Below are 20756 nucleotides of genomic sequence, written 5' to 3' on the forward strand. Positions count from 1 at the left end.
AGCTAAACTTTATTGTAGTCTCTTTTTTTTATATTATAGCCACTGTCCACATGGACAGGGACAGAATTTTGTCATTCAAATCTACTACATTGCTTAGGGACAGGGCCGGCTCCAGGCACCAGCTTACCAAGCAGGTGCTTGGGGCGGCCACTTCAGAGAGGGGCAGCACATCCAGCTGTTCGGAGGCAATTCGGCGGATAGTCCCTCACTCCTGCTTGGAGCGAAGGACCTACCATCGAATTGCCACCGCAGATCGCGATCGCGGCTTTTTTTGTGTTTGTTTGGCTGCTTGGGCCGGCCAAAACCCTGGAGCCAGCCCTGCTTAGGGACTGCTGTTAAATGACACAAACTGCTTTCTATACCAATTCACCATGTACCCAACATGCTGCTCTCACTGCACTTGAAGCCCATGCTACTCCAGAAAGAGATTTTGGAACAGAAACTGGCATGCAAAGGAAGACTGTGAATTCAGGATACTGTCAGGCTGGTGCATTAACTTTCTGCACCAGTGTTTTGATGATTTGCTATCCTGTAGGTGGTAAATTAATAACAAACTTCTGACAATTGAAGACACCAGAGAGTGTCAACAACCCAATTTATTTGTCATGTCTGCCCTTTTCCTTTAACTCCTGTTGAGTATGTTACAATACTGAGCGTAGAAAATAGCAGCCATAGAGAAATTGGCTTATTTATCCTGAGCTAATGAATGATTCATAAAGTGCCTTGTGATTACCAGTTTCCTTATGTGTGCCATGCCCTGGGTTTATAGCTTAGTATGTCTAGTGGATTAGGTCTTTTTTGGAGACTGGGCAGAAGAATAGTTAACAGTAAGGACTTGCTTTTAGTCACCACTGTCTTCTGTATCAATAATTTACATGAATAGAGCCCAGCCATATTGAAGATTGAAGTCCCATCTCTGGTGTTTCTAACTCTTGACATACTAACGTAGGTCTCGTGATAATTTTTTAAATAAAGATTGTAAATTACTTCATAATTATACTAGATTAATTTACTGTTTCATTGTTCTGCTTAATTTTGACTGAATTAAAATTACGTAACTAAAGCGTATTTATGAAAGGATGGGTTAAAAGGCAGTAAAACTGTAAGATGATCAGCAGTTTCTGCACACTCGTGTCTTACGTTTACAATACATTTAATGCTAAAAGACTTCTCATCTACAATTTGCTAAGAAGTAAAATAGCCAGTTGCTAGTCTGAGTCTGAGCTGTTGTCATAGCAACAATCTCTAATGGATAGGTTGATCATATTTAGCTTTTGCAGCCGAAGAGCACTGTTTAAACATCAGTTTTTGACAGATTTGCAGCATTTTTCTTTACATATAAATTGCGGTGGTGGTAGGCTTTGGTCCTAATTTAAAATGTTTTATTGTACGTGTGTGCTGTTAGATTTAACTGATCTACTTTCATCGAACAGGACTTTCGGGAACTTTGAACTCTCAGTATGTGTGATTCAAGATTTAAGACCACTTTTGAAAGAGCTAAAAATAAGTCTCAGGCCTTGGCTACACTGGCGCTGTAAAGCGCTGCAACTTGCTGCGCTCAGGGGTGTGAAAACGCCCCCCCTCCCCCGAGCGCAGCAAGTGCAGCGCTGTAAAGCACCAGTGTAATCAGCGCCTGCGGCACGGCACGCTCACTCGCTCGCAGCACTGCAAGCTATTTCCCTCGGAGAGGTGGAGAGAGAGAGCTCTCGCAGCGCTGGCAGCGTGACTACACTTGCGCTTCACAGTGTAGCCAAGGCCTCAGTGCATTAGATGGTAAACTGCTTGGTGTAAAAATCAGCCAAGAGTGTTGTGACAGCAATTGTGACAGCTTGGGCAAATACTGTTAAAGGTGGACTCTTCGGGATTTGCTGCGGATCATACATACTGTATAGATTAATGGATTATTGTCTTTAAAAAGTGAGCCTTGAGTTTTGTATTTGATCTATTAACATTTGGAAAATTTATCATTGGATTCCAGCGTAAAAAAGTGCTGTCTCCATAATCATTGACTGTAGTGGTGCTCCTATTATCTTGAAGTAGTCGTGGTAGCTTTGAGCTGTTACAGAATAGTTAATATCTGAATTTGAACACCATTCTCTTGGTTTCTAGGTTAACTTACTCATTTGTTGCTAGAATTGTTGTCCACATCACTCTGATACGAAGGAATGATTTAAACTTGAATCATTTTGGCTACCAGTGTGCAACCAAGGGTAGAACATGAAACTTAAAATATTTACTGCTAAATAGTTTGTGGTGCTTTCTTGGCCTTGTTATCCCTAAATTCTTTGTATTTGTTTGCATCAAACTAGGAATAATAGAAGTCTCTCAAGGGATTTATTGACACATCTGAGCTGGGCACTTAATGGAAGAAAATATAGGGAATATCAATTTAAAGAAGAGTTCTGATCAGATCAAGACTTAAAAATCTACCTTCCAATATTTGAACGCTTCTTTGCCAGGGTTGTTAGTTAAAATGTACCATAGCAACAGGAGAGCAAACTACCATGTTAGGTTTGCGTGTTCTTCACTTCAAATGACCCAGATCAGTTGTCATTAAATATCTTGCTGGACTGGATGGTGCAGGGAAATGGAGTCTTTTTAATCTTCCGAAAACTTGCTTCATATCCAGCCCAGATTAGTTAGTGACCAAGAGAGTTCTGTAGCTGGTTGACCTATATGAAGTCAGTTGGTGATGTACCATCTCCAAATGCAAGATGTCAAAAACATCTTGCAATTGACACCATTGTTGGTATACACAATAGAGAAGCTAGCGACTGTGAACAGGTGTGCTTGTTAGCTGTTCCTAGACGTGACTTGCTCCGGATTAAGGTTTTGAAATGTGTTGGGGCAGTGGAGTAGTTTGTACTGTCACTGCCTCTAGTTTCTGTGGAGACTGAACTTGAGTTATCCCTGCTGTCAGTCTGGCATATTTCAGACACTCAATTAACTGCTCATTTGGAATTTATTTCTACTTCTAGATAGCTTCTTTATAAATACAACATAAATGCATTAAAGAGTTAATGCTGACCTGTGTAAATAGGTTTTTTCCTGTTCATAATTACTGTCCATTTCTGTATTTCAGGCAAAGTCGTGCATTTGTCACATGTGTGGTGCCCACCTGAACAGACTCCACTCTTGCCTCTATTGTGTCTTCTTTGGCTGTTTTACAAAGAAACATATTCACGAGCACGCGAAGACAAAACGACACAACTTGGGTGAGCCATCCTTCTGGAATCCCTCACTAGTCCTTGTAACCCAATGTTTGGTGGTCTGTGTTTTTGTTTTTGTTTTGTTTTGAAAACAAAATGTCAAATCGATATTTATCATTACTTCCACAGTGAAAATTAGTGTGGTTATGTTCAGAAAAATTAGTCTTCAATTAAAAACAAAACCGGTTTCTGCACTTCTGTCCTTGCACGATTTAGTCATGTAGTTAGATTAACAACAAGAAAATTGTTCAGCTGCTGTCAGAAGTGTAAAGCTGATAGTAGAAGAGCTTTCTCTCATTCTACTTCAGCAGCATCAGCAAAATGCCCATGAAACTCAGATTCTGCAGCCTTCGCTCTTGAGTAATCTAGAAGACTAAAAATCCACTCTTATTTTTAGATAACAACTTGTGTTTGTAATCATGGTAGTTAAGAATGTTATTTTTGATTTTGTAAATTGAGTGAGTGAATGTGACATTGGAACATCAAGATCAAACTTTTTAGGGCTAGTTTTCTAACTATAACCACTCTCAATAATCAGGGCCGGCTCCAGGCACCAGGCAACCAAGCACGTGCTTGGGGCGGCACCTGGTAAGGGGCAGCCAATCTTGGGGGGGGCGGCGCGGCGCTCGCCGGGGGTGTGTGTGTGTTCCGGCAGCGCAGCGGTCGGTGGAGGGTGTTCGGCGGCGCAGCGTCTCGCGGGGAGGGGTTCGGCAGCATGGCGCTCGGCGGGGGGGTGTTTGGTGGTGCTCGCGCGGGGGGGCTTCAGCAGTGCAGCGCTCCGCTGGGGGCGGGGACTGTTCGGCGGCACAGCGCTCCGTGGGGGGCAGGGGCTGTTCGGCAGCGTGGCGCTTTTTTTTGCTGCTTGGGGCGGCAAAAAAGTTAGATCCAGCCCTGTCAATAATAATCTTTTGTGGGCTCTTTCCCAAATGAAAAAGCATAATTTTAGTCAAGAAGTATTAGATTCCACATGCCAGACAACACTTACATCCATTTGAGCAAAACTTTATGAAAAAGCGAGGCAGTGGAAAATCAGATTTTTTTAGATGCTTTAACCTGAAGTCTCAGTGAATTTGGCATATTTAAGATTGGTTTGCAACCCTGTATTTTCCCCTTTTATGAACATGGGCAGAAAGAAAGAGAATTATAGGGATGAAGGAAGTGCAGGTAGCCCATGGGGGTCCATGCACTGCCCTAAAAAATGTTTGCTGCCATCTTTCAAGACCTAGTGATCTTCTCCACCACTAAGATTCTAGTTATATTGGACTGTGAAGTTACTGCTGGTTTCCCTGTACCATAGTTGCAGTTATTCTGTTGGAGGTGTGCATTACAATGACATACTATTCTCCTGAAGCAGGACTACCTAAAAAGAGGTCCTTTGCCTTGTATTTACCTGACTAATCCAACCTGACTAATTGACGCTGAGTGTTGAACCTCAGTATCTAGAATTCAGCAGACTAGTACAATGAATGACCAGCTGCTTTTGGGCAAAGGTAAGAAAAATACAGAATTTTTTTTTAATATATAAAAAATCTGGGACTTTCATGTTGTGCACCAGCAAAACTGATGCAATCCTCACTGATTCTGACATTTTCTGTTTGCAAAGTGAACTTTTTATTTATTTATTTAGTTAGTTATTTAAAGAGGAAAAGAGAACATTGAATTCTCCTGGATCCTTAGTGGCATTTCTGTATTTATCAGAAGAGCACAGCTTTTTGTTTAAAATAGAAGATTATTCTACTTATACATTTATTTTTCATAACTGTCCTTATCCTTTAGGATTTAAGTACTTTTCTTCAAAAAAAGAGGCAGATCTAGGGAGCAGAGATTAGCTGTGGACGCATGCAAAATATGCTAACACCCTTGCATAAAAACCCTTGTATAATATATGTAATTATCTCACGAGACACTAGTTTTGAGTCAGCTGACATTATAAGGAAATAAAGCTAAGTTAGAATTGCACTATGCCCCACAGATGGGGAGAACGTCTTCATTGTAAATAATGGGTTTAAAAAAATATTTTGAATGTTATGTATTTGCTATTAAATACTTTTTATTGGACCAACTTCTGTTGGCAAGAGAGACAAGTTTTAGAGCTTACACAGAGCTCTTCTTAAGGTGACCCGAAGAGGAGCTCTGTGTAAGCATGAAAGCTTGTCTCTCTCACCAACAGAAGTTGGTCCAATAAAAGGTATTACGTCACCCACCTCGTCTCTCTTATATCCTGGGACCAACACAAGTACAACAACACAGCATGCAACATGTATTTGTTACATTTTCCACCTTCTGCCTTACTGCCTTCAGCATTGTTTGCAAAATCCTCACAGGGTGAGTATTTGACAATGTGTCATTTTCTCTTATAATGGCTTATTATGCAAATGCCCTACCTATATGTTTAATAAAACTATTGGTCTGATTGATGTAAGTGTTGTTGAAAGGAGTAACTGGAGGTGGTTTCAAATGTAAAAATGTAAAGCCGACGTGGTTGAATTATCCATTGTAAACCTTTGTTATGCATGGATCTGACACTGGATCCATGTCTAGCATTTTTGATTTAGGGTTCTCTGTGCTCATATGCGTGACGTACTTATTTCAAGATTTTAAATTAACAGCTTAATTTTACCGGTGGTAGAATTACAGGAGTGTAAAATAATTGAAATTGAGAATATTTCCTATAACACAATCCCATTAACAACTCTTAAAAATAATTTTACAAATGGTATCCCAAGATAACTAATATCATGTCCTTAAAATGCTGTATGGCAAATTACTATATAGGGTTAATAATTGGGGGAGAAGGAAATTAAAATGTACAGACAATAGAGGAAAGCAAATAAAAAAAAAACTTCTAAGATTCTAAATCAGATAATAAGGCAGAGGGGACAGACACTTGATGGCTGTTCCAGATGGTATGAGCTATGCAGGGTAAAGGCTTGAGCATCAGTACTGGTGAGATGATGTGAAGGAACAGAGAAGAATTGAGGAAACTCTTCCTAACTGATTAGAGTGGGACTCCTGGGGTGGACTTGAGCAACTCCATGGAGTTATTAATTTAAAAAAAAAAAATCTACATGCAGATCTAGAAGACACAGACAGATAATAATTAATTGACCATCTAGAGTTTTGAAGTCAGTCTTTTAAAAAATAAAACAGCGGCTTGCTTTTCTTAAAGTCAAAACTGATAGAATCAAGCTAGAAAGAGCTATTTGATTAGGACCATCACCTCTGGGCACAAAAATAAGATCTTGTAAGGGTCTGTATGTAATGCGATAAACAAAACATCCTGGAATCTGCAAGAGTTATCAAAAATTTAAAAGGAAAGCAATATATCAGGATCATATATCAGAATCACATCCCCAAGTTCAATAGGAATGAGCTACATTTACAAGAGTAAGGCAGATCCTTCATTCCGCAAACATCAGATTCATTCATTCGCCTCTACCTAACCACTTTTAAACTATTTTATAAAGGACAGAATGTTTTTCTCTTTCCCTCCAGCAAACAATGAAGTATTGAACACTCCAACAACAGAACAATCTACATGAGTTCTAAAAACCAAACTGTGACTTACAAAAACAAAACATTTTGTTTTAAAAATAATTTTTCTTCCTCTGCATCCTTATCTCCCTTCTTACTATAAAATGCCAAGCATATGCTTTGAGAGAGTGAGAGTGGGAGGAGAGAGAGAAAGTGTGTGCGTGTGTGGTGGTGCACACAGTCCTTTAGAGCTTGAGAGAATGTTTAAGTATGGGTTGACAGAGACTTTAAGTCCCCCAAACCCTAAAAGAACCAAGAAGAGCAATTCAGAAACTGGGCCAAACTTCTGGCAGGGACTATTTGTTTTGGTCGTACAGCAACTTCCACAATAGGATGCTGGTCCATGAGTGGGACTCCTGGGTGCTATGGTAATACTAATAATAATTAATAAACTGCACACTTTGTATTGAATCATAGAAGATTAGGTTGGAAGGGACCTCAGGAGGTCATCTAGTCCCACCCCCCGTTCAAAGCAGGAATAACACCAACTAAATCATCCCAGCCAGCGCTTTGTCAAGCTGGGCCTTAAAAACCTCTAAAGATGGAGATTCCACCACCTCCCTAGGTAACCCATTCCAGTGCTTCACCACCCTCCTAGTGAAATAGTATTTCCTAATATCCAGCCTAGACCTCCCCCACTGCAACTTGAGACCATTGCTCCTTGTTCTGTCATCTGCCACCACCGAGAACAGCCAAGCTCCATTCTCTTTGGAACCCCACTTCAGGTAGATGAAGGCTGCTATCAAATCCCCCCTCGTTCTTCTCTTCTGCAGACTAAACAATCCCAGTTCCCTCAGCCTCTCCTCATAAGTCAGGTGCTCCAGCCCCCTAATCATTTTTGTTGCTTCCATTTGTCGTTCTTGTAGTGTGGGGCCCAAAACTGGACACAGTACTCCAGATGAGGCCTCATCAATGTCGAATAGAGGGGAATGATCACGTCCCCCGATCTGCTGGCAATGTCCATACTTATACAGCCCAATACGCCGTTAGCCTTCTTGGCAACAAGGGCACACTGTTGACTCGTATCCAGCTTCTCGACCACTGTAACCCCTAGGTCCTTTTCTGCAGAACTGCTTCCTAGCCATTCGGTCCCTAGTCTGTAACAGTGCATGGGATTCTTCTGTCCTAAGTGTAGGACTCTGCATTTGTCCTTGTTGAACCTCACCAGGTTTCTTTTGGCCCAATCCTCCAATTTGTCTAGGTCACTGTGGGCCTTATCCCTACCCTCCAGCATATATATCTCTCCCTACATCTTAGTGTCATCCACAAACTTGCTGAGGGTACAATCCATCCCCTCATCCAGATCATTAATGAAGATGTTGAACAAAACTGGCCCCAGGACCGACCCATGTGGCACTCCACTTGATACCGGCTACCAATTAGACATCAAGCTGTTGATCACTACCTGTTGAGCCTGACTATCTATCCACCTTATAGTCCATTCATCCAATCTATACTTTTTTAACTTGCTGGCAAGAATACTGTGGGAAACCATATCAAATCCTTTGCTAAAGTCAAGATGTATCACATCCACTGCTTTCCCCATATCCACAGAGCCAGTTATCTCATCATAGAAGGCAATCAAGTTGGTCAGGCATGACTTGCCCTTGTTCAATCCGTGTTGACTGTTCCTGATCACCTTCCTCTCCTCCAAGTGCTTCAAAATGGATTCCTTGATCTCCCCCAACTCCCCCCCCCTCCCGGGACTGAGGTGAAGCTGACCGGTGTTTAGTTCCCTGGATTTTCCCTCTTTCCTTTTTTAAAGTTTGGCACTATATTTGCTTTTTTCCAATCGTCCAGGACCTCCTCCAATCACCACGATTTCTCAAAGATCATGGCCAATGGCTCTGCAATCACGTCAGCCAACTCCCTCAGCACCCTTGGATGCATTAGATCCGGACCCATGGACTTGTGCCTGTCCAGCTTTTCTAAATAGTCCTTAACCTGCTCTTTCACCACTGAGGGCTGCTTACCTCCTCCCCATACTGTGCTGCCCTGTGCAGCAATCTGGGAGCTGACCTTGTCTCTGAAGACCGGGGCAAAAAAGCTTTGAATACTTCAGCTTTTTCCACATCATCTGTCACTAGGTTGCCTCCCCCATTCAGTAAGGGTCCCACGGTTTCCCTGACCACCACCTTGTTGCTAACATACCTGTAAAACCCTTCCTGTTACTCTTTAAATCCCTTGCTGGATGCAACTCCAATTGACCCATTTTGCTAATTCACATGGACCTAAATTATAGCTACAATTTTTGCTAATAGAATTGGAAATTTACTCCAATATTATCACGGAACAAGTGTGTCTTTTAAAAGCTAGAAAGACAAAATTGAGTTTGATACAGAATTTGAACAGTGGCAGCACATACTCTATGCAGTACCATGGACTTCTTGGTTGAGAAATGATGTCATGTCTTCCCCCATTTACTTTGATAAGAGGAATAAGACAAGAATGTTCATATTTATCTTTACTGTTTTGACGTAATGTTAGAACCACTTATTACCTAAGTAAGATTTCACATATTTGGGTAAATACCTAGACTTATCTGGGTATTAACATTCCAATTTACTTTAAAGAAGCAAAAGATAAGTAGTGAAATGCTGATTTAACAGATAAAAGCAGATTTCATGAGATGGGCCAATCTTGTGTCTTTTGTGAGAAGAAATTTATAAAAAATAGACATGTTTACCCAGAGTCTTTAATAAACAAATGTGACCTAATAGATTTGAATACATATTTTTATTAAATAGAATTTAAGGATTTTATATAGCAAATTTTATTCTTAGAGATCAAGGAGGCTTTGTTTTTCCCACGTTAAATGTTATGTTTAATAAGCGCACTTCAAGTATTAAACTAAACTGGAAATAAGATACTACAGTTATAATTTCATTCAACTTGAGTAGTGTTTTGCATATCAAACCTATTTAGGAGTCTTGCTAGGTTGTAAAACAACCAATATCTTGAAAGGATTAGGAAACCTCTACAAATCTGGAAAAGTGTTTTAAAGGGGGAAAATAAAGCAAAATTAATAGCCTTTACTGTGGCTGTCTACCACTAGTCCATAACCCTAATTTTCCTGTAGGAATGAATAGTTCAGTATATTAAAAAGGCACAAAAAACTATTTCATTATTAAGCTTTCCTTCCAGAAAATAGCTTTATTTATTTTGAAAATAAAGAAAGCAATAACATCAAGGTGTCAAACCCCTTTTTATTTGTAGGCAGAATGCTTTTAATGAAATATCATTATATAATCAAAAATTGATCCATGTTGTTAAAGCAGGAGAATGTTTTTATATTTCAGCATGATGTAAAGTATTAAAAACAATATAAAAATAGTTCATGTACCGTACCAAAAGTGTGAAAAAAGCTAGAACATTTCCAGTTGCACAGGACTCTTAAAGATATATAAAAACCTTCACACACTAACAAGTAATGCCCCTGGAAAATCGTACATAAATTATATGTATCACCATATTTTATGACATATGATTTTAATAGCAAATATTTATGCTTTTATTTAAAAAGAACATTGTCCAATTATGTATACATTCACTATTTTCAGAACCAAAGCTGGCTCAAATTTGGTTTTGTAATGGAAGATATTTTTCATGTAGATATTTTTTGAGATGATTATGTGCCTCTTGGTAAAATGGGATAGGCAGATTAATAAAACATGGAAGCATGTAACAGTTTTTCTTGACTTTGTAAAAACTATTCTCTAAACCACTGAACCCACAGCAACTATCTCTACTTATATTATGTGGAAACGATTACCTGCCCATGGAACAAATTGCATTTTGCTTCCTAGAAGACAAGGCAACTTTTGAAGACAAATAGTTCTGTGTACTGATTACTTCAGAAATCAGCATATTGATTTACTATTTCTTACTGAAGAAAGTTGGTTTAAAATACTGGATCATTCATATCTGTCTCCTTTCTTCTTTTACGTAGCTGTTGTAGAGAAGATTAACTTAGGCTCTAGAAGTCCCAAGTATATTTTAAACAGGGGTGATGGAACTAGGGATACTGGGGGGTGCGGTAGTACCCTCCGACTTGAAGTGGTTTCCATCATATACAGGGTTTACAGTTTTGTTCAATGGCTTTCAACACCCCCACTGTAAAAATTGTTCCAAAACCACTGATTGTAAATATTATTTTTTGTAACGGCAATCAAATTTATAAACAAAATTTTAAAATGAGGGCAATATGGAAATGTGTATCTGATTAATTTGATGCTGCTAGTCTTTTGTTGATTGAAGTGGTTGTAATTCTGTGTGAAGATGTGCAGGAAGTTCAGTGTTCACTGAAACATTGGGAGCTGGGTTATAGGAAAACGCTAGAGAAGGGAGTTGAAATAGAATGAGGGGAGAAAGACACAACTACAGTAAGGGTGTGTTTTAAGGCATTTGAGGTAGCATTTTAGGCCAGGATGCTACAATGATGGTAGTCATATTTACTGCCATGAGAGAGAGGAAAAGCAGTTCAGAGTCAGGGGTGATGCCAGATTTAGAGGGTAAAAGAGGAGGTAGAGAGGGATAGAATTGTGCTTGAGGACTCTCTTGGTGGCCAAGAGAAGCATATCAGTCTGTGTCAGGGTGTACAAGATTTAATCTGAGAGAATTTTAAGGTCTGTAATGAGCCCAGGATTAGATAACTACCCTCTGGCAGCAGTACAGATTGCTGTAATAATCTATATATAAAGGTTTGTATACGTCTTTTGTGTACGAAAAACTCAGAACTACAATGCTAAATGAAGGATATCAATAAATTACTTGCCTGAATTTTTTAAGCTTTTATTTATAGGTACATGTAAATAATCTTTTTATATTGAAAATGTCCTAATGTTCAAGAAGAGCAATATTATTAAACTCTTTAAAAGGCACTGTGTGTCTAACAAGTTGCTGCTGATTTATCTGATTATTCTGGAAATCGAAACCTTTCAGGTCTGTGAAGCAGAAAGTGTTGGTATCCAGAATAACTAAATACATCTTCTGTTAGTGTTGTAAGACGCACGATCTAGAAATGGGTTGGGGTAGAAGGTGCTTTTAGGGCACTCCGCCCAAAGGACGTAGACTGTCTACAAAAGGGGGAGAGCTGAGTTTAACGCATAACAGAATTTACAGAATTAAGTGGGGTTAATCAGTGGTATATTATTCCCATTAAGGATTCTGTTGCTGTTGTATACAATGGCACAATCATACACAAACATCTTACGCATAAAGACATTTGAACACGTTAAAAATTCAGAGAGCACGACAGGCTTGTTGGCTTCTAAATTCTGAAGACTGCTTTTTTTAAAATGCCATTTTCAGTGTTTAGTGTTGCAATTACAGATGAAATCCAATGTAAAAATATTCTTATAGCTGTACTTTTGGCTGATGCTACTGCTACTGTTTCCATGAGAAAAGGTGTCTGGTCGGCAAAAAAGGGCTAAATGCTTAAAAACTTGAGAATGAACAGGAATTATTTTAAAGCACTTAGGCCATGTCTGCGCCACAGGCATTATAGAGGCATAGCCGTGGCGCCATAGCTGTGCCAGGATAACCTCGTCTGCAGCAACAGAAGGAGTTTATCTGTCTCTGTAAGAACACCACGTCCCCAATCCACGGTAGCTGGGTTGATGGAAGCATTCTTCTGCTGACCTAGCTCGGTCTGCCTCGGAGGTTAGGTTGGCATAGCTATGGTGCTCAGTGTTGTGGATTTTTCACACCCCTGAGTTGCCCTAGCTATGTCAACCTACATTTTAAGTGTAGACCGGGCCTTAGTGACTTTTTCTGAGCCAGCATTGGTCTCCATGGAGACTAGCAGGAATTGCAGACTTAATCACAGTTCTAAGAAGTTGTGTAGATTTCAGCTGCAACAACCATCTGAGCACTGAAAAATTATGATTTTGTAAATATCAATACAGTCTTTGGGATCCCACAGGATCTTAGCACTCTTACAATGCATTCCTTACTATATCTGTTGTCTGTTTCCCCAGGCATTATGAAGTGGATTATGAAGTCCTGACCAGTGGCTACAGCGATACCTGTACTCTGACCTTTGCCTGCCAATCTAATGCCTCATTTGACAATATTGTACTTAACTTTAATACATTCTATGTCCGTCGTTTATACAGAGATAAACAAGAGAGAAGATTATGCATAGCAAAAGAAATTCTGCCTTTTATTGTTTTCTGCATTGCATTATATTTAGCATAGAGAAAACTAATAGCATAAAAACGTAATAGGTTGATATTTTCACTAGTTGATGCATTACTTGTGCAGTACACAATTTTTGTGCAAATGAAAGACCTTTAAAAGCTGTATAAGGAGCACCCACTGCTTACCTCTTTATGAAGTGGAAGTTCCTCAGGACAATGTTTTAACTATCCTTTTTTCTGTGGAAGTCAAGATACCAGTTTCAGCACTGTTTTATGATGAAATAGGCATCTTCCAATGAAAACTTTTTTATTTTTTTAAATAATGCATAGTCATGAGGATGTGTGGCTTGGGTAGCACCACAAAGATAGCACCAGAAATGGTGCATGGAAAATTGAGGAGTTGTCAGATAGTTAAAAGGGGCAGAACTCTATCCTTGGTCTTTGAGGAATTTGGGAAATCAATCCAACAAGGTTAATAGAGTAGATCTCTAATTATTGAAATTCAGTTGTTCAAGAAAAATGATTTCTTCTACTGTGGACATGGTTATTTCAGGAAGATTTTTGGAATGAAATGAAAAATGAAAAGAGGGTTTTATGGTAGCAGTCTAATACTTTTAGAATTCTTGGCTTTAACATTGTTTTACCCCATTTCACAAAAGATTTTTCTCTTCATTGCCCTTTCTAAAGGCATATGCATAATAACTTTCACCTGGGTCTGAGGACTGACTAAAGAGGATTTCCAGCAATGTTTCTAACAAAGGGGGAGGACGAGAGAATTTTCATTGAAATTAATTTAGAGATTAATGTTAACACTCTATGTTGATCAATCCTGAAAATACCAAATATCTAACTAAGTGCTAGTACCTCTCTCAAGCAATAATTGGAATTTTCTGTTGCTTTTGCATTCTGATTAACCCTCTGTGGGGATAGAGGTTTTGAATTCTAGAACCATAAATTTGAAGGAAACATATTTTAAAGTGTGTGGAAAAGCTTATAAAAGATCAAAAGAAGAGCAGGGAGGTAGTGGGTTAACTCTTTACCTTCTGATCATGGCTATAATCATATGTGAAAATAAATCTGGTTTCAACTTACTGTTTTGTGGCTATTTCTATATATCAGAGTACCACAATGTAATTTTTGGTGCAAGTGGTAGTCTACACAAAGGCTCAGGACTTGGAGACTAGCTGAAGATGTCAGGACTGTGGTGCATTAGCAAAGAGGTTGAAGAAGGAACACTTAAATATTGCCTGTCCATTTAAAAAATAAATGCTACTTCAAACATGATTTCTGAGTTGAAAGTCAGGTCATATTAGAACATATTCATTATTTAACAAGTTAGATGTTTTTTGTTGAGAAACTGGTAATAAGAATAGCAAGTAGAATAAGCTTACGTAAGGCTGGGGCCCATGAAGATGTGTGTTGGGGGCGGTAAGTTTGGAGGGGGAGCTCAATCTTGAAAGGGTTTAATTAAAAGTCTGGATTGTCTTGATTCATTCTCTTGTTGTTTACAAAACATAACTGTCTCTTAAAATGGATATACTGGTTGTCTCTACATATTACATACAAAAGATCTACATTAAAAGAAAGCTATGTAGTTTGCAGTCATGAACTAGGAAATACCATTTTTTTTGGTTGCCTGTGCAACTTTAATTCTGCCCCCTTGTGCATCCAACCTGTGGACTGAATAAGGCAGGGGTCCAGTGGAAACAATACTGTTTGATAATGTAATTAAAGATTGTATAACCATGCTGCATGAGGGGCCATAATTAAAATTGTTCTCAGCGCAGTGTGTGGTGGCGATGGTGTAGTGGCCAGCCCACCTCTTTAGAATATTCATGTTCAGTTATTATTTTGCAAGCTGCCAAGTGTTGTGCAGTTATGCAACACAATCTGGTATCCCAGGAACTCATTCCTGCAGTGAAGCCTGAATCTTACACAGTTGACAGAGATGTGGGAAAGCTGCAGGCATTTGTCTGCAGTTGTGCCTCTTGGCCACCTGGTACTGCTGTAGCTCTGAACTAGTGGACAGGCACCATTTCTCTTGCTGTTCCCCCTGCTGGATCTCAGCCAGGAATGATCACTCAAGAGGAGGCATAGGCAGCCTGTCACCGGGTGCACGGCTGACCCTCTTCTTCTGTGCCCAGTTGCCCTCCCAAATAAATCCAGGAAGACTTCAGCTCTGTGCAACACCCATGTCCTTCATTCTTTTAAGCATTTTCCCACCAGTGTCCAACTATATACAGTCCTTACAGGTTTCTCGCCTACCGCAGGCTGGGTCAGTAACCAGCTAGAGGGCTTCCACCTCCCTCCCTCCCTGACCTCTCTCTCTCTCTGGCTGCCTCACTCCTTCTGGCTCTTTCCCAGCCTTTGTAGCTCCTGCCTATCAGGCTGGCAGGTGTTGCCAATCGCCAGGCAGACATGAGGCTTTTCAGCCAGCCCCAATCTATCCCCCTTGATTGGGGCTGGCGTGGCAGGGGCTGATTAGGTGTGTTTGCAGCAGCATCCTGCCTCACACCTCCCCCTTTAATCCTCTGTCAGGCATGGCCTTGCTCAGCCCCGCCTCTCTCTGCCTGGGAAGTTATTCTGGGGGAGCCCCTCATGCCTGTGGGGGTGGGGGTCCCTGGGCCCATCTTTGTGGGGTTCACTCATCCCCCACCCACAAATGGTACACTGGGAAGAGGGTGGACTGCCCCACAAGTCTGCAGTGACCCAGGCGTCCTTATACCAGTCACAGCCTTGGGTATGTCATCCCAGCTGTTCTCCTTTCCTCTCTGGTGGGGGACCAGGGCTGAGGTGGACCTTGGCCAGGCTGCTGAGTGCCTTGGGTTCTGGTTCCTGGCCCAGCAAACTTTGGACCTCCCTATATGGGGGTCCCACCTTCAGGCCTTCCTTAGGCCACTCCCCCTCTGCCCCTGGGATCTCCTCTCCTGAGGATTCTAATCCAGGGTGCTCCTTTGGTCCCCCTTCTTCTGCATGGTCTCTTTCCTGGCTATGTTGTCCAGGGTCTAGATCCCCTTTTCCCTGGGGCTGTGGGTCCTCCCCCTCCCTGGGGTCCACCCACGTAGGGGGGTCTCACCACCCTGCTTTGGGTTACTTCCCCTCTTTCTCCCAGTGGGTCTCCTCCCCGTACCTTCCTTCCCTTTAGGGATGGGTGCCCAGTCCGTCCCCGGGACAATGGGGTAGGGAACCCCTCTACTACCCTCACCCATTTCCAGGTGGACCTGCCCCAAACCTCTAGGGGCACCTGGGCCACAGGACAATACTCCCTATCCCCGTGGATGTGTTTGAGTGTCGTCCTCTCTCCGGGGAAAAGCCAATGTGGCTTTACCAACCTCTGCTGCACGAGTGAGCGGGCCAAGGCCGTGTTTACCAGTCCCCTCTGGGGTTTTCTCCCCATCCACAGGAGGATGGTGGCCAAACCACGCCTCTTCTTCCACTTCCCCCCCCCCCCCCCCCCCCCCAACTTCAGTCCAGGCACAGATCTCGGCTATGCCACATTCCATCACTGGACAATCCTGGCTTTTATGTTCTGGCCGCCCACAACGCCAGCATACAAGCTGTCCTGGGCGACTAGGGGCTCCCTTTGTCTCTTCTCTCTACACTCTTCCTGGGGGGGGAGGGGGTGTCTCTGGGTCCTGAGGTATCGGACTCTCCCTGGGAGGGAAGTCTGCCTCTGCATACTCCTCCGTCAGCTTGACTGCCTGGCAGGTGTCGCCAGACCCAGACTCGCATACTCTCTGGGAGGCCCTGCACAAACTGTTCCAAGATCACCTGGTCCATGATCTGCCCCACCGTTTGGGTGTTGGGCCGCAACCACCATGTGGCCCAGTCCGTCAATTTCTGGGCAAAGGCCCGGGGCCGCAGCCCCCCCATCCACCTGGCCAACTGAAATTTCTGTCGATACTTCTCAGACAAAAACCCCATCCGGTCTAGGACGACAGCCTTCATGGTGTCATACTCCCTGGTTATGCATCAGTCAGGGCCATATATGCAGCCTGTGCCTCTCCGGCGAGATATGGGGCTAACCGTAGGGCCAAGGTTGCCCTGTCTCATCCGGCGCTGATAGGCACTTGCTCAAAGGCGCAAAGAAAGGCGTTGGGGTCGGCGTCGGAGCCAATTTTACAAAGACCCAACTCCATAGTGCGGGTGCCATCTCCCCCCGAGGAACTCACTAGTTTCTTCAGGAGTTGTTGCTGCACCCCCCGCCTGCTCTTAATAAAATCCTCTGCTGCTCGGCCAGCCAAGTGAGTAGAACCTGTCTCTCCATCTGGTGGGATTGCTGGAAGGCCTACAGCTTCTTCTGCATTTCCTCCTGCTGCTGTGTCTGCCATTGCAGGGTTTCCTCCATCTCCGGGTTGTCAAACTGTAGCTCAGGCACAAAAGGATCCCAGACAAGCCCCCACATGTCATGAGCTGCACGTCCAGCCCCTCCCAAATAAGTCCAAGGAGACTTCAGCTCTGTGCAACACCTAGATCCTTTATTCTTTAAGCATTTTCCCATCACCAGTGTCCAACTATATACAATCCTTACAGGATTCTTGCCTACCGCAGGCTGGGTTGGTAACCAGCTAGAGGGCTTCCACTTCTCTCCCTGACCTCTCTCTCTCTCTCTCTCTCTCTCTCTGGCTATCTCCCTCCTTCTGGGTCCTTCCCAGCCTTTGTAGCTCCTGCCTATCAGGCTGGTAGATGTTGCCAATCGCCAGGCAGACATGAGGCTTTTCAACCAGTCCCAATCTATCCTCCTTGATTGGGGCTGGCGAGGCTGGGACTGATTAGGTGTGTTTGCAGCAGCACTCTGCCACACAGCCACATAAGGTGAGAAGCCTGATACTCGCCCCAGGCTGTGTTGTCGTCCCCCTGCAACCAGTTGCACCAGGCGCCCACTCAACTGCCCCTCCCAGCATCATCCAGCACCTGTTCCCAGCCACCTGAATAGCTCCCCTGCCTTAAGTGAAGGCCTTTTCTCCCCACAAGAGCCACACTTGCCCACCCATCTACCTCAGCCACAGCTGCCATGTTTTGTGCTCTCAATAGCCTACTGTTGCTATTGTGGCCAGGTTTTGTTGACCATAAGCTTAAATGTGTGGTTATATAAATCATGCAAACAGCTTATTAAATAACTTGCATAAAATGTCACACATGCAGCAGCACAAAATTGGGCGGCTATGATTTTGGCATTCTGCTAAAATTTTCATGAGGGCTACAACAAGATAAAGAAAATGGTGACTTTTTTAAAAAACTCTTTTGCTGAAACCTGAGTGAAATGTCATAGGATAAAGAAAAGGTACTTCTCTAGCCTGAAGGCCTTCTCTCTGTTGAATTTCAAAAGCTTGCTGCAAACAGTGGAATTAGAGGTCCTTTTAATTTAAAAAAAAAAAAAAAAAAAAAGCAAGAATATTTTAAAACGAAAAGTGTTAGGCAGCCTAAATATAGGGGTTATGTAGGGGTCACTACAAGCTCCCCCTAGAACACACTGTGAATATAGTGTGTATGTATATACTATACACATACATGAACTTACATTTTAAATTAGGTCAGGAGAGCTATCAGTCAAGAGCTAACTCTTCTGGAATATAATAAATTATTTAAAGCCTTTCAAGAGACCACAGTGCCTCAAAATAACTCACATTTAAAAACATCTTTTTGAGTCAGGCTTTACAATCAGTACTAGTATATTCTTACTTCCCTGTGAACGAAAAGCCTTTTTCCCCCAGTTTTTAGCCCCCTCTCAAAATGCCAACCCAGTAACTTGGATTCATGTATAGTGGTGTGGTAATTTAAGTTGGCATCAGAAGTTCAAATGAGGAACAAATTTGTTTTGTTTTGTGTTTGTGTTTATAGCACAAGTACATTTAATCTTACAAATTAATTAAGGCTGGCAAGTGATTAATCGTGCTGTTAAACAACAATAGAATATCATTTATTTAAAATATTTTTGGATGTTTACTACATTTTCAAATATATTAATTTCAATTACAACACAGAATACAAAGGGTACAGTGCTCACTTTATATTTATTTTTGATTACACATTTGCACTGTAAGAAATAAAAAAAAAATTTCAGCTCACGTCATACGAGTACTGTAGTGCAATCTCTTTATCATGAAAGTTGAACTTACAAATGTAGAATCATGTACAAAAAAAAACGGCACTCAAAAAACATAACAGTGTAAAACTTTAGAGGCTACAAGTCTACTCAGTCCTACTTCTTATTCTGCCAATCACTAAGACAAACGAGTTTGTTTACATTGATGGGAGATACTGCTGCCTGCTTCTTATTTACAATGTCACCTGAAAGTGAGAACAGGCATTTGCATGGCACTTTTGTAGCGGCGCTGCAAGGTATTTACATGTCAGATATGCTAAACATTCGTATGCACCTTCATGCTTCGGCCACCATTCCAGGGGACATGCTTCCATGCTGATGATGCTTGTTAAAAAAATGTGTCAATTACATTTGTGACTTTACTCCTTGGGGGGAGAATTGTATGTCTCCTGCTCTGTTTTACCGGCATTCTGCATATATTTCATGTTATAGCAGTCTCGGATGATGACCCAGCACATGTTCGTTTTAAGAACACTTTCAAAGCAGATTTGACAAAATGCAAAGACGGTACCGATGTGAGAGTTCTAAAAATAGCTACAGCACTCGACCCAAGGTTTAAGAATCTGAAGTGCCGTCCAAAATCTGAGAGGGATGAGGTTTGGCGTATGCTTTTAGAAGTCTTAAAAGAGCAACACTCTCTGATGCGGAAACTACAGAACCCAAACTACCAAAAAAGAAAATCAACCTTCTGCTGGCGGCATCTGACTCGGATGATGAAAATAAACATGCGTCAGTCTGCACTGCTTTGGATTGTTATCAAGCAGAACCCATCATCAGCATGGGAGCATGTCCTCTGGAATAGTGGTTGAAGCATGAAGGGACATATGAATCTTTAGCGCATCTGGCACATACATATCTTGCAACGCCAGCTACAACAGTGCCATGCGAATGTCTGTTCTCACTTTCAGGTGAGAACAAGAAGCAGGCAGCATTATCTCCTGCAAATTATAACCAGCCTTGTTTGTCTGAGTGATTACTTGACCAAGAAGTAGGACTGAGTGGACTTGTAGGCTCTAAAGTTTTACGCTGTTTTTGTTTTGAGTGCAGTTATGTAACCAAAAAATAAATAAAATCTGCATTTGTAATTTACACTTTCACGATAAAGAGATTGCACTACAGTACTTGTATGAGCTGAATTGAATAATACTGTTTTTTGTTTATCATTTTTACAATGTATATATTTGTAATCAAAGATAATAATATAAAGTGAGCACTGTGCACTTTGTATTCTGTGTTGTAATTGAAATCAATATTGCAAATGTAGGAAAAACATCCACAAATATTTAATAAATTTCAATTGGTATTCTATTGTTATAAGTGCAATTAATCGTGATTGATTTTTTGAGTTAATTGCATGAGTTAATGGCAATTAATTGACAGCCCTAAAATTAATACAAGTATCAAAAATACAAATTAGTTAAAACATCACTTTGGAATGACATTTTCGCAGAGAGAGAAGAGTGACAAAAATGAGCTTACCATTATGCAGTGATGAAGAGCGACGGGGTGGGGTGGGGGGATAGAAAGGGGTGAGGCCTTGGTGGTCCAGTTACCAATATTTAGAAAGTTGGCAACCCTAGTAGCTACTTTATGATCATTTGTGTGCACGAATACCTGATTTCCACACCATTCATGGTAAAATTGCATGCAGAACATGGGTATGTGTTCGGCTCATGTAATCGTGCAACTCATTGAAAATCAGGCCTTAATGTACTCCCTTGCCAGGCAAATGGAGTATATTAATGGGCTTGGTTTCAAAAGCCTTTA

General features: G+C 41.5%; 1 protein-coding gene across 2 annotated transcripts in view; it reads left to right on the plus strand.

Moving 5' to 3' along the window:
• The window catches only part of USP22 (ubiquitin specific peptidase 22), a 190297-nt gene that overhangs the window by 80235 nt on the left and 89306 nt on the right, over positions 1-20756 (plus strand). For both annotated transcript variants that reach the window (XM_054041643.1, XM_054041644.1), the window contains exon 2: positions 3083-3215. In XM_054041643.1, coding sequence (XP_053897618.1) covers positions 3083-3215 — 133 coding nt within the window. The remainder of the gene's footprint in view (positions 1-3082; positions 3216-20756) is intronic.

The sequence above is a fragment of the Malaclemys terrapin genome, chromosome 10, assembly GCF_027887155.1.
Source record: "Malaclemys terrapin pileata isolate rMalTer1 chromosome 10, rMalTer1.hap1, whole genome shotgun sequence".
Classification (NCBI taxonomy): domain Eukaryota; kingdom Metazoa; phylum Chordata; order Testudines; family Emydidae; genus Malaclemys; species Malaclemys terrapin.